Here is a 15203-nt window from a genome sequence, read left to right as displayed (position 1 = left end):
CGGAGGATTTTTTGGGTAGATGTGCTACCTGTCCGATGCCTATGCACAGTACCGAAGAACGGAAAGACGCGTCGCTCTCGCGCAAGGTGGATAATTAATGCGATGCCGTGACGGCGGCGGCAAGTCGAGAAGAAAGAGGGGAAACGCGGAGGAGGAATAACTGGTCGTGGGGACCGGGGATCGGGGACCGGCAGAAGTCCCTCGTCAGTCCCCCGTTGAACCCCGTCGTGAGAGGACTTGGTCGAAAGGTGAAACGCACGGTGATCGCGCCGCGATATTTAATCCGAGATTCGGGGCCCGCGAGGAAACCAATCTGCCGTAATATCGGGGCCCAACTTTTTCGGCGAGGGCCTTAATTCCAAGGAAATTTAGGGACATGACTGCCAAAAGGACACGCCGCGTTTGCTGATATTTAATGCTGCGCGTTGATATGATTGCGCGCCCTTAAAAGATTTTTTTTTTTTTCGTTGAATCTGGATACGTCTATGGACTGTTATAATTTTTATTTTAGTGATAATCAAGGAAGTGCGGCGAACTTTATTGCAGAGTGAAGTGCTGGTGGTGTAGAGGAAAGTGTTTTTACCTATAAAGGAAACCTCTCCGAATGGTGAACGTGAGTATACATATATAATACATATATGTGTGTGGCCATTGGAATTTGATTTTTTTTTAATTCGATTCGATGCATTCGATCTGTTTCGTTGGAATATCAATAATTTAAAACGTTTGATTGGATAAATTATACAAATTTTATACGACAAGTACGTTAAAGTTCGATATCTCAAGAAATATTAATCTCAGCATTTAGGTCTAAAAGACCTTTTTTGCAAGAAATTAAATTTCCGTAAAAAATTTTTCTTCACATTTTTTCGGTAAAGTTGATCATTATTATGGAGGTAACAGTTAAAATACGAGAATTTTGGGTGAAAATCAACTTTAGTGACTCGCACTTACCATCTCACTAGTACAAGTTGCACTTACGCTGTTCTAGACACTTTTGAGGATCGTTCAATTCTGCGTATAAAATTCCGCTGGGTTATAGAATATTGAACAAAAAAATATTTCGATTTACATGTATTTTAAATGCAAAATCTTTTCACGTCTAGGTCAATTACTCAATATTAATATTAAGGGATATAACTTGGAGGGAATTTTTGTTTCGATATATCTAAATAAAATTTTTAGGTCAGGACTGAAAAAAAATAGTCTAAGGAAAATCCGAATTATTATAGTTATAATAAATAATGAATTACGAATTTTTAAAGTTACGAATTCTCGTTGACACCCGATTTATTTCTTTTTCATTTCTGAGACGATTTTAAATTTTGCAAAAACTGAATCACATTATCGGAATGCTCGAAGCTTTGAATGTTTGAAAAGCCGAGACTTTGACGATATAACTCGCCAATTTTACTCGTAATTTCACCAAATTAATTGGAGCGATGAGCTGGTTTAATTTCCGTAGCAAACCCAAGCATATCACACAAGAACTAGGTATAGATATTCACCTCGAGCGGATAATTTCTCTTATAAATAAATACCGTGGCTAATTATATTTCCGCTGTATAAGCCTGACTTGCAAGTTAGCGATTCGCCAAATTGCCTTATACGTATTGTAGAGCTTTGCAAATTGGATAATGCCGATTGTCCAAAATCTGCAATAATTAAATTATTGTTCCGCTCAGCTTGACATTTTATAACTATAAATTAAAAATCCACGATCGAGCTCAGAAGTTTACAATAAATCTGCATATTATATACGCTGCAAAATGCAAAATCTGTATATTTATAAGTTATTTATTCTTATAAAATATGGCGTAGAGTGTACAAAAAAATCTTCTTTCACTGAGTTTTAAACTTTTTGTATCACGCATTTGATTCTTACTGCTTTCAAAAACACAAAAACATCATTTTCGAATAAACAGCCCCAGTCGATTAACTTCATATTTTGTCAGGAATTCTTTGTTAGACAATGAAAATTTTGAGATCAAAATAGAAGTGGGCAAGTTTTTGGTTTAAAGGTAACAGACGAAACAAGTAATTGAAAAGTAAAAGAAATCGAATTAAATATAAATTTCAAAACCCCAAATTTTTTTCTATTACTTGTTTCTTTCAACAAAGAATTCTTTGGGGCTATTCATTCGAAAATTGGGTTTTTGTGTTTTTGAAGCCGCAGTAAAAACCAAGCCCGTAATCCAAAAAATCTAAAACCCGGTAAAAGATAGTTTTTTTTAGTATTCTACTCCCCACTATACTCAAAAATAAAAAAAAATCTGCGATAGTGAAGGTCATACGTAAGTAGATTTCTAGTGGAATGTCTCATACATAATATATAAATACATATATACACATGTATACTTTCCGGGGAAAATTATTACTTGTATAATACGATATCACTGTGTAATAATAAACTATATCTAAAATGAAAGTAAATTTAGCACGCCATATTCGAACGTTTTCGCGTATACTGTACACAGTAATATTTTACAGACTATTACAGAGACTATTAGTATACGTTACAAGTTAAAATACATTCGGTGGAGATTTTTGTAGTGGTAAAATTGTGTGGCAATGATTATATTCGGTGATATCGTCAAAAACTGCTTACTTTTCCTGTTAATCCAGCATTTACCCACACAATCAAGGGATAACAACATCGGTGTCACAACCGACATTCACTCAGTGACCGAATCACCGATTTCGACACCCGCAAACGGCATTCACTCAGTGTAAAAACATTTGTTACCTACCGGATATTAAATGTCCGAGAAATTCCTCGAAAAGATTTTTTACGACAACTCTTTGACCCCTTAAAAAATTCATGTGAATCCTTTCTTCTTACAAGAAAAACAAAAATTAATTCCTTTAATTCCTACGAGCAGTTGAACTTGAATTTTTTTTTTGTTCAACTTACAGTCGTCTGACGTGTTTTGTCGATTTTGAAAAGTCGTTAGCTTGACGTTAATGTAACGTTTCATTTTTAAGAACAATCAATAAACTCCTTCAAAATCGTTCTGAATTTTTAAAACAATAATTTCAGTTTCAATATCTCGCGTTACTAACTTCAATCTGGTACCAAGAACCTGTACTGTCCGAAAGTCCCGAGCTCAAAAAAATCCTTACGAAATATCGAAGAACAACAACGTTACGGAATTTCTGACGGCACTAAGTTTGGCAATAATTGGTGGGCAGTGATCCAGTGGGCGATGGGTTGGGTATGCATTAAACCTCGCGTGAACCATGCAGGCTTATTTTTACTTTCAATAATCCGCCCACGAGTACGCGGTCATTGGAGGCCGCATACATGAGACGCGATGCACGTTGAGTGCAGATACTGCAGATACTGCAGATACTGCACCGCTCCTCAAGCCAGTATCACGTGGAAGACGCAGATGTAATGCACTAGGTATAGAAATGCATGATCTCGGTACAAACGGAGCCTAAAGAACGTAGGAGGACGATGCGATGAACCCAGAACAGTCAAGGCCACGTAAGGCCCTAGGCAACGTTCCGTTCGCCAGAACATCCATGCTTCCAAGACCTTACCGGATCTCGGCTTGTGGACTGCAGGCCACTGCAGTCTGTAAGAACCTCCTTCTCTGTAGCCAGTAATAATCGGTTTTTGTATATAATAATCGATCGTTATTCTACAACGGAATTGCAAGTGTAAGAAAGTTAACGGACAGGAATTCATTGCTTGAGACTTTAGCTACTTCACTCCGAATACGGAACAGTCCAATTTAATCTGAACCGATCTTGATATCAAATGCTTAACGTTTCTTGTTTTAAGTAGCTCGACATAATGCGTGAGTTTGTTATTTAAATAACACGATGCATAGCCGTAGTTCTCGTAATTCTCTTGTAAAATGATTGTAGTCACTAGAAAAATGGCTGCTGATCGTTAATCCTCACTCGATTTGATATAACGTCAAGACTATATGCTCTAAGGTCCTTTTCGACGAACATGTCTTCCTTAAAATGTACTTGTACCTGACAATGTCTCATTGTCTAATCAAAGAGAAAGATCATTCATCTTGATCGTTTGCTTTTCATCTGTAAATATCTGACCTCAGGAAAAAATTAACGGCCCTTGGACTCGACTGGTATTCTTCACTTACGATTAACACTTTCGACATCGAGTCCTCTTTCACGCTACTTTCCCTTTCACTTTGCCGACCACATGCGACACATTCACTCCTTTGGTCAATACATAATATATGCGTGACTTATCACACGTAACTTCGGAACATTCGTACTATATATATATATATATATATATATATATATATATAAGCTGTTGTTGCGTAACGGCTTAATTGGTCGTTGAAATAATCTTTCACAGGTCGTAGTCGAGACGTGGTTTTACGAATTAGTGTGCAAAAAGGCTAATTGCGTTGAGTGTTTTAAGGTACGAGAAGTTGATTCCTTATTTTCTAGTTCACTTTGAATACGTTTGATAGTCTTTAAATCCTGACCAATTTTCTTGAAACTTTCGCAAGAGTTGTTCACGTTGCTGATTGAAAGTTGGCAATAAATCTTTAATGCAACGATACCTAAACATCGGTTGCAAGGCACAAAGTACGTACCAATATCCTACCAACGCAACGCTGAAGACAGGCAACTCAATAAATAGCCTAGAAGCAACGTTATGACATCGAGGTAAAAACGTTTTGTAACGAACGTTTAAACAATGTGAGTTCTAACGGAAGTGAAAGTATAAAGGAACCTATGAGATCCAAAGACCATTATCTCTTGCACGGTACCTACCAACAATACGCGAGACTCCAATTCCTCGTGTTTGATGTGCATGCATGGATCTCAACGGTATGAATCAGAAAAATCGAGTAAATATTTTCCAAGTCCAAACAGAAACAGCCGGAATGTAAATTCATCAAGTTTGCAGACGCGATCAGTGCATTACGCGAGCAGCTTGACTCCTTCAAGTCAATTGCCACGACGGTAATTCAAGAATTGTAGATGCGGTCAGGTGATGTCATTTCGAAGTAATAAACTATGAATATTAAAATACCATCCACGAGTTATTATTTACAAGCAAGAAAGGTCAGTGGCCTGCAACCCTGACCATCCGAGGATCCTTCGAAGTCCTTAAATAGCAGAGTGTCTGTATAAGTCTTGTCAGTTTTCAATGAAAACTGTCAAAGTATAACGTATTCAAGTAAAGTCAACTTACAGAATGATCAAACAACAGTGTAAAAGATACGTGTAAAATTTTCTACACTATGGTCAAGTGTTAGAACACCTATTTGGATGATGAAATCAATTAATGGGATAAAAAAGATGTTCGGTGGTACTCCACACGTTGTGTTAACAGGGTACCTAAGGCAGCCGTCAAATCTCGTTACGTGTTTGCTTTTTTTTTTTTGCTTTCGCTCTCTCCAACCGTCGAACAAGTGATCATCCAAATAAATTCTATGAAGATCTATGTATGATTCTCGGCCAACTGAGAGCAATCACCTCGAGTACGTCGTCGGGAGCAATTTGAGTTTCGGATCTTGACCTGCCTCGCGTTACGTAATTCTGTCTACTAAACGAGCGTGCAGTCGCCGGAAGGAATGACGGATTAGACTGGCAAAAACGTAATTTATCTAAATCAGCTTCATCCGTTTCTCGTTCATCGAGCCCTAAGCGCTGACCATAAACCAGCGTTAGCGACCCTAGTTTTAGTATAGTTAGTTCCAAGCTTAGCTTAAATAGTGTGCAATATGGATCGAGGCTTCAAGTCATTCCTTCTCTTTGCGCTCAGTAAACATGGTATCGATTATTAACGATTTACCGCAGGTACTCGATAATACGCAATTTAATAAGCCGTATGCAAGTGATAGTTATGTATGTACACCTTTATACGAAGTTGGCATAACAGTAATACCGATAATAATGATTATTATTAGTACAAGAATATCGGCGAGAACGGTAACCAAGCCACCACATCGCCAACGCAAAGAAAAGCAAATGCAATCTGCATGGATATACTTGTGTCAATAAGTGTGGGCAGCCATTTCGAAGGTCAGAGACAGACGCTTTGCTTTGAACCACATGTGTCTCCGCACAATATACATGTATATAGTAATTATATATTTATTCAGGATATGAATTACTTTGCAGGTGTCTGTCTACACATTGTTTCGTGTATAATAATAAAAAAAATGGAGAGCAATTTTATCATTGTTCCGCAATCTCTCACCGCGATCTTGAATAAGAAACATTCTCCGATCTTACGCTTGTTATGTAATTAACTATAAACTAAAATTCGAGAGGAATCAGAGTCATATGGGCAAATGATGAATCATCGCTCGATTTTGGTGTTTAGTGTGCTTCTACTAATATTCTGACTAATTTTGAGGTACGATATCAATAGCTAGTCACGAATATCTAATGCTGGACAGTTCCGATACCTCAACTCCTCTAACAAATCATTTGACACATTTTCCCAGCAACTGTTGATTAAGTCCACGTTATGGTCTTCCACTCTACCATGAAAATCGTCTGAAAAAACTGCGGTTATACGTTCGATGATTTATTAAAATCTGAGCGTGTAAAAATTGGTCTTCATTGATCACAGAGCATAATTTTATGATGGCATTGACCTTGACTACTGCGACTTAAAAATCAAGACACCTGTCAAAAAGCTTTTACGATTCACCGATGTGTAATAAGAAAAAGTTAAAACACTCAAGTTTGGGTGAAGGAAGGTTAATCTTAATCGATACTGATAATTTTCAACTTCCAAGAGGACATTGCTCGTCCATTTTTCTACCAAAATAATTTACTCCGTCGCTGTATCGTAAATTTTCAAACTTGAGGTGCAGATATTTGGATTAACACAAAGTCAGGATGTATCTCGTGATTATTGCATTCAGCAATGGCCCCGCAGGCTTAAAGACTACTCGGTTCGCTGGCTCTTTCTGCGGAGCAAGAATCTCATCCAATGCCATTTCCCTCGTTCCGAACTGCATCGCTGACTCTCTTCGCATCCTTAGAAACATTTCAAACCATCCTCCGCGACGTTGCCGCGATTCTTGTCGATGCTTCTCCAATGCTGCCCTGCTTTCAAAATGAACCGTTCAAACTGCTCGCAAACTCAAAATGAATATTAGCTTTGAATTATATGCATCTTTCGATCACTTTTAGCGTGTATAAACCGGGATACAATATGGCTGAAATATGGTGTGAATTGGTCTTCAGGGACGAGTGAAGGTTTTTGGTTAAAAGGAGTTTTGTCAGACGTGTCTGAACGATTGTTTCGTTACAATATATGGACGAAAAACATTTTTGGAAGACACATTATGTCGGACTCGATGCGAACAACTTCACTGAATAATTAATTAAGCATGTCCTTGAACGCTGAATTATTTTTTAATCAGCAAAAGGAAAGAACGTGTCGAAAGATGGTTCCAATTACGAACGCATCATGAGATGAATAATTGTTGCTTTAATCACGAGTAATCGCGGGATTTAACGTTAACTAACAGTTTAACTAACGAGATGCTGGTTAATGGGAAATATAATCTTAATCCTTTTCGTCCTTCTTCACGATACGATGGAGCGTATCAACGAGCGCAAACACTATACCAACGATTATATGGTCTAACGAGATTCTGGTGTTTTCTGTTTCGCTGTAACTTCCTATTATTATTATTATTATTATTATTATTTTCTTTTCCATTCTTTCCCTCGTTCCTTCTTCATCAACATTATCTGTATCAACGGAATCCATCGCAACACCGGCATCACTGATTATCTTGCAAATCTGTGCAAGTGAAACCTGAAAGTGTGAAGATGAAGAATAAAAAATGTAGATCGGTTAACCAGAGAACCTTTTTTCTTTATTTCAGGACGTGATGAGCGAGTACGAGCGCATCAAGCGAGCGTGCTTGAAGAGCGGGGAACTCTGGGAAGATCCTGAATTTCCAGCAACCCAAGCCTCTGTCTTCTACCACCAAACGCCCCCGTTTCAATTTCAGTGGAAGAGGCCCAAGGTAATTGTTCTCTTCTCAGCAACCACTAAAACTGTAAGGTATAGAAATAAGCTGAAGCAAAAGAATCGATTCCCACGCCCGCATGCGTGAGGACCATGCCAAGTCCTGATCTTCGCGTCCTCCTTAAGGATGAATCGGTCGGACTGTCTGATTCAAAAGTTATCTGCAGTGATAGTGTGAAAAAAAAAGTATCTTTGAAAAATAGAATCACACGATTTTATTGAAATAAATATTTTTTATGTTTATCCCTGTAATCCGGGCTTAATTGTGAAGTTGCTGCAAGAGATTTTCATACGTAAATGGTTATTTACTTCTCTCTTCCTAGCTTTTGGTTCAGACGATCCAGCCGATCCATTCTTAACAGCTCTCGAGTGCCCTGAATACCAGTTTCGCACACCTTAAAGCCCACGTGCAGATATGTTCTTTCGCATATCAAGGGACTCTATGGGCAGCAAGTCTTCTCAAGGGATATCAAATCAAGAACCGCGATCTCGAGAGTGCAGCTCTTCTCGGCGATTACGAATAACGGGAGCGCATTGAGTTTTCCTTATCTTTTGAGCTAGCTGGGCCAAGTGGTTAAATCGGAACTGTATCCATTACGGTTTCTCTGCCGAGTATGTCCAACACCATCTCCGCATATGCAACGTAACCGAGTTACATACGTGTAACAATACGTGTCCTAGCTAGCTCTTGTTCGACGAGGAACTGGAGCAAGCAGAGGGCAGACCCCGTGACTGTCGTGTCTACCTTAAGTTTACCTTATTCTTCGGCAAAGTCGATTCTTCCAAAAAGTGGATATTGTAACGAGAACAAGAGATCAGTGTATTACGAATGAATTAACGATGGATCTTGAATCGATATGTAGATAAAATGGGATCTAAAAGGTCTCGCCGAAAAAACACAGCATCAACGTTTAACCTTAAGAAAATTTTACCTCTGTTTTAGTCTGAAGCAAAATGAAAAAATTCGGAGACAAAGTAAGCGGCAGAATTTTTATGCACGCGATAATTAACCACGTGCGAAATTTAATACACGTTTCACTGCTTTTTTTGAGTCATAATTAATTCTCTTAGCACAATTATAATGCCAATTTATAGTCTAATTTATGAAGCAATCAAAGTCGGGAACACATTTTTACCCCACTTACTAAAAAAATACGATACAAGTGTTTTTCGATTCGAAGTCGGTTCAGCATAGCGGAAAAGCTTGGATGCTGTTTCGAAATTTTGTCAATTAAAAGTGAAATAAAAGCTAATTTATATTTCATTCGATTTCACTTCAATACCAAGTTCAAACCTATCATAATTATACCTGACGTGAAACAATCGGGCCACCTTTTTCCTCGACGTAATTCGCAGCTTATTTATCAGCCACATTAAACGACGATAAAAATCGATCAATAACTCGTTGCATATATGTGATGCATATTTATTTCGTAGAATACCTAATCGAAAATAACTGTTTTAAAAATGTCAGTTCTGTGATGATAAAAACTATACTAATACCAGAGAAATTGAGGTATCTCATCTTGAGAATCTGAAAGATAATTATCCCTAATCTCCGGGACCATAGACAGCAATTAGTGAGTACAAAATAACGCGTGGCAACTCTGCCTAACATCAGTGGGTTAGACGGGACCGCAAGAGTGTGTTAGGAGATTAATTTCTCGGATTATTACGTGAGCTGCGGTTCTGTGTATAACATCCACAGCCTTGTTCGTCGAAGGACAAGTTAGATATACCGAAGAGCAAGAAGTCCGGAGAACGTGCGGGAATTTTTTGTTTTATTTTTTAATTTTTTTTTTTTTATTTCTTTTATTTCTCTTGTACCTCCTGAGCGACGAGCAGCCAGACGGCTAAAAATTTCGACGACCTACCGCCTTACGTCACCTGAAATAGTTTTAAGGAGGAGGAATGGAATAAAAAGAGCCGAAACATCGAGATGTAAACAATGAATTTTCAGTTACAATTACCTTGTATAATATTTTTATTATTTTTTTTCTATTTCTTTTACTCGAGTAAGAATTGTTCAAAATTAATTTAAACGCATAAATAATTATATATATATATATACGTATATTAGAGTGGTTCAGACAAAAATCACTTGGCATTTTCCAACCCCCCCCCCCCCCCCCCCCCCCCCTCCAAAACGATTGTTTAGGTTAAAAGAAAGATTGTGTGAAAAGGTAAGATATATAATTACATATAACTGAAAGAAAAAAGTTGTGGATGTAGGTTCAATCCAGATTGTTTATTTAATCAAACTGAAAAACTGTAGACGAGGTAGTTAATTTAGCCGTTTAAATTTTTGCGAAAGAGAATTTGTAGTAACTTGGAGGTTTACGACAACCAAGTCTAATTACCGATAAATACGTTCCCCGAACAACTACAGCATCAACAATTAATTATTTATGCTTCATAAACTATAAGAAGTACTTAAATGAATGCTTTCATTCATAAATCTGATGGATTGAATATTTATGAAAATAATTTCTACACGAAATTGTCGAAAATTTTCGGTATCATATCAGCACTGACTGAATTGTGAGACCTATTAAGATTCTTTTTTTTTTTTTTACTTGTTTTTTGCGTGACTAATTGCAAGGTGCACCGATCTCTAAATCATTCAGCCGAAGGTATCTGAAGTCAGCTATACTATAAACGACCGGAAGTCTCGAGTCGGCGAAGGTCTTGCGGTGAATAATGTTTACGAAATCTTTTGACGATTGGAATCACAAAGTGATCTCAGCCTTGCAGTTTCACTTTTTCCGAGTGACTGGCCAACCTACTACTATATAACTAGTAAGTTGCTGCTCGATCAGTCGATTCGTCAGACGATCTACGCTTGTAACGGTGACTGTTTCCGGTCCGGAAGTAAGTCGTACACGTGCTTTAAATAATGTCAAATGATCTGTACGACGGATAGCTGTATAAAAATTCTTTTCCAAGATGTAGAGAAACGCGTCGAAATTTTCTGTAAACATTTCTTAACTTACGAAGCTTAAACGATCCATTTTTGATTTACGATTATAATTAAAACGAGCGAAGAATTCTTCCTAAGTCTTCTTTTTTTTTTTTTTTTTTTTTTTTTTGTTTTTACTTTTTTGCAGAAAACTGATAAATCGAATACGTTTAGCATTGAAGAACATTGTCTGTAAATTGCTTAATTTTCATGACAGTATTACCGCAACTAGGACAGGCCTAATTTAGAATTCTTTAGTAGAACGTGACTTGGAAAACGGTAATAACGATCAGCCAAAAAATTTTGCAAAACCGACAAAATCACGCCGTTTTTCTATACTGATTGGAATTCACCGTGTGATTTCGGCGGATTTTTGCCTATTGTCAACGTTAACCCAACGCCAAAGCGAGCAGCTCCCGTGACTGTCACGGATGGCTAGACGACGCGACCGACGCCTCGGCAAGTCACAGACCAAGAAAAGACCAAGAAAATCGGCCATAAGAACTCTACAGCTGTAGTTGCTTGCCGTTGAACTAATATTAACCTCGTGAATAATCTGATACTAATTGAACCAGCTTGACTGGCAAAAAAACTTCAAATCACTTTTTACAGTGGGGTTCTTTTTTCTTATTATTATTATTATTATTATTATTATTATTATTGGGTGAGATGCTCAACGCCTAAAAAATTTTCACATCCTAGCCTTAGAAATTATCAAATTTTGACTTCAGACTCGGATTCAGCGGCTCCACAAACACACGAGTAACCAGTATCGGCCAGAATCATCAAATTTTGATAGTTTTCGCGATTTTACAACTGCCATACTGAATCCGCAATATTTGATTTAGAAATCATTAAATTCTGACTTCAAATTCGTGGTCAGTGACCCCAAAAACTCTCGAGTAACAAATTTCGGGCCAAAATATTGAGTCGAAAAATGTGTGACTTAAAGGGTTAAAACTTTATATTTGGTCAGTCCAGCCATAGGATAGTGTAAAAAATTAATATATACTTATTGCATTTCGAAGAAGCCGTTAATTATGCATATTATATATGTATAACTCGTTTAACCAGCAGTAGGTATCAAAAATTGAACCCTCGATAATATAAAAGCGGTTTATTGATGAGCTGTAAATGCCATATTCGACCAGCGACTTCGTTAGCACCAATTCGTGGTATTCGAGCCATCGTCAAATTCCTATCAGCGCCAATGTATTTTCTGTATATTGTATACACGCAAATACATTGATTTAATTTAAATAATATCTTCTTCGTCACCTTGGCCAATTTTCTTGCTGATGCCTTGAACATTTTGCCGAATACTATACAGATCAGTAAAACACCTGTCTCAAAACCTTGTAAGAGGACCTTCTGCGACGAATTAATTGCTGCAGATTGTTGAAGATTGACTGGTTGAAAGATGAGTTTTTAGTTAGTCTGAATTGAAGAGAGGAATTTAAAAAAGACTATATATGTGCCATTTTCTTCTCTTTTTTTTGTATCTTTTTTTTAGAAACAATGTATGTGGCTCCAAGGCCAATTTTTATAATTCACAATTCTTCTCTTCAATTTTTCTACTCTTGCAGCTCTTACGACTCGTTACGTTCGTCATTATATGAATCGAGGACGTAAATTATTCGAAGAATGTACCGTCTGTTTCCCGCGTATATATATTATAATGCGGCTGAATAAAGTTCGCGGTACAAAAGTTCGCGACAACAATCATTGGCGAAACAACAGGTTTCATCTTCCGTCTATAGAAAAGCGATCACACATGTGATGTCTGAGGAATTTATTTCAGCTCAGATTTTGTCGAGGCAAAAATTATTCTCTAAGAAATAATTCTGCACGTACACTCTTAATGACCAGAAACTAAATAACGTTTAGTTTGTCAGATTATTCGAAAGTCGAAATCCTAACGGATTAAAGTACAAATCTGATGATTATAAAAAAATAAATCTCATCAGTTGAGACTGATCGGGAAAATTGAAACAAATGTTATTCGTTCCCAAGAAGTCTTAGTTGATTACAAATAAATTCTAAAAGATGTAGAAAGAGAACTTGACTTGTAGAAAAATCTCATGAAATTTAATCAGAATTTATTTTAACGATTCGAACAAAGTCTTAAGAATCAAGAAAATTTATTCATATATGTCTTCAACGTTTGATCTCTGGGAAAAATGTTATTTTCAAATAATTACAAATAATTCCACAACTTCTAAGTTAAAATAGTGAACAAAAACACAAAAAAAAAAACGAATATTCATTTTCAAATTTCAAAAAAATGCTGCCAGTTTATACCGCATAATTATATGTATATAATAATAAATAACACAGATGATTGAAATGATTTCAGGAACTCTGCAGCAGACCAGTTTTCGTCAACGATGCACCGACACAGTTTGACGTCATACCTGGAAAAATGGGTGAGTTAATTCCGCCTATGGACGTAATAAAAATAATCATAATAAATAAATGAATAAATAACTTGTGAAACGCGTGTTTTCGTACCAGTTTTTCAAGGGTCAACGAATTATTTGCATACAAACGCACGCGTGATATGCATTTATGCATATTTCTTTATAGAAAATTATGCGTGCTAACCAGGCCGGCGAAATTAACATCGAGACATTTCCTCCGTTTACATTCGGTCTACCGAACGAGCTTACAGACCTCGAATAATCATCTCGTGTATAGGCAACAACGAAATACGTATAATTAAATACTTACAGACTTTGCTTTGTACGCTCCTGAGTTCAAATCGAACGAAATCAGAGCTGAAACCGGTTTCCTCTTACACACCTACTGCAGTGCCGCCTTCGTCTTCTGGATCTATTTTCTGAACCTCTTTCTTGGCTCCTCCTCCTCCTCCCTTCTTCTACACAAGGCCCCTTAAATTCTAGACTGATGATCGTTAGGTACAACAACCATTAAAAACTTTTTAGTCATTTTCTGATACGACATTCCAATATACAATTTCCACACAGCATGCATTTAAGTATGTAGCAAATATCTGTATTCTTAATACCATAGACAGTTGCTTCTGAATTCCTATACTATTCCACGTCGCATTGGGACACTCAACTCAACAATTCATAAGCAGCTTTCAAAATTGTGCGAGTAAAAAATAAAAATTCGGTGTAAAATAATATAAAACGGATGAATATGGTGTGTACGTATATATGTCAATGTGGTCTATTAATTATACTATACCTATATTTACCATTCAAAATTCCCGCCCACTTATAAAATAAAACTTAGCTTCGTTGACCCAGCGGTACTTCACGCCTGCTTAACCAACTCTCAATAATTGTATGTGTGAAAATTATTTTGTCCCATTGACTCACTTACTAATGGTGCCGCATTTCGAGTCGATAGATTCTTTATCCCGCGGATTGAGGAGGATTCATTTTCTTAGGTAAATTTAAACAGGAAATCGCTCGAGGAGTGCCTGTCGGAAATTTCTAAAACGCGTTTGGGAGAGGAAAAAATAATTTGAACACATGAATCGATCGATACTGGCGTTGCACTTTCTAATTTATAGCTATGTAATGTTTGTAATGTCTGTATACATATATATGCCTTTATATATATATATATATAGTTACACTCTGGAATGCGGACGGTAAAGTTGTGAAATTCAAAGCCACGATGCGTGCATAAATTTTTCTACGTGCAGGCACCTATATTCATGTTTTTTCGAAAGAGAAAATTATGCTCTAATTATAAGAGATTTTCCAATTTAATACGAATCATTCTGAATCCTAATCACATCGGTATTGTGAAAAGTATGTATCCCAAAAGCTGAAGATTCGAAAGATTTTTGATGATAAGGTTTTTTATTTTTGCCAGCCATTTATTTTGTTAAACCTTTCGAACTTGAATCATCAGTTTCACGCTGATCATAAAATAAAATTTGTCCAAGTCCGACTTCAATCAACTTCGAATCATCATTATATGTTCAGCCAGTATAATTGAATTACAATTTGCATAGTATTCTGTCTTTATTCTAATGTTCACTTGTCCTAGAGTTTGCAGTTTAAATAATATCTTGAAGATCAGCTAATTCGATAATTCTATAAAGCAATCATACTTCAAAGAGCTGGAATTAATAATTTTTCGAAATATAGACACGTAGTTCTAAATCGTGCTGGGTGATCGAAAATTACACAAATTGTCATCACCATTATTTTGAAAGCCGGTGTAAAATTCGAAAGCGATCGTCCGAACCATACCAGATTTATT

The 15203-nt window shown here is 36.8% G+C and overlaps 1 protein-coding gene across 2 annotated transcripts in view; it reads left to right on the top strand.

Moving 5' to 3' along the window:
- The first annotated feature begins 207 nt into the window (after positions 1-207).
- The window catches only part of LOC124403984 (calpain-C), a 34262-nt gene continuing 19266 nt past the window's right edge, over positions 208-15203 (top strand). For both annotated transcript variants that reach the window (XM_046877761.1, XM_046877762.1), the window contains exons 1-3: positions 208-613; positions 7854-7997; positions 13315-13384. In XM_046877761.1, the coding sequence (XP_046733717.1) occupies positions 605-613; positions 7854-7997; positions 13315-13384 (223 nt within the window). In that variant the 5' untranslated portion in view covers positions 208-604. The remainder of the gene's footprint in view (positions 614-7853; positions 7998-13314; positions 13385-15203) is intronic.

Source organism: Diprion similis, chromosome 3, assembly GCF_021155765.1.
Source record: "Diprion similis isolate iyDipSimi1 chromosome 3, iyDipSimi1.1, whole genome shotgun sequence".
Lineage (NCBI taxonomy): Eukaryota > Metazoa > Arthropoda > Insecta > Hymenoptera > Diprionidae > Diprion > Diprion similis.
The sequence above is the reverse complement of the archived record's forward strand: the minus strand, read 5'-3'. Positions and strand labels throughout refer to the sequence as shown.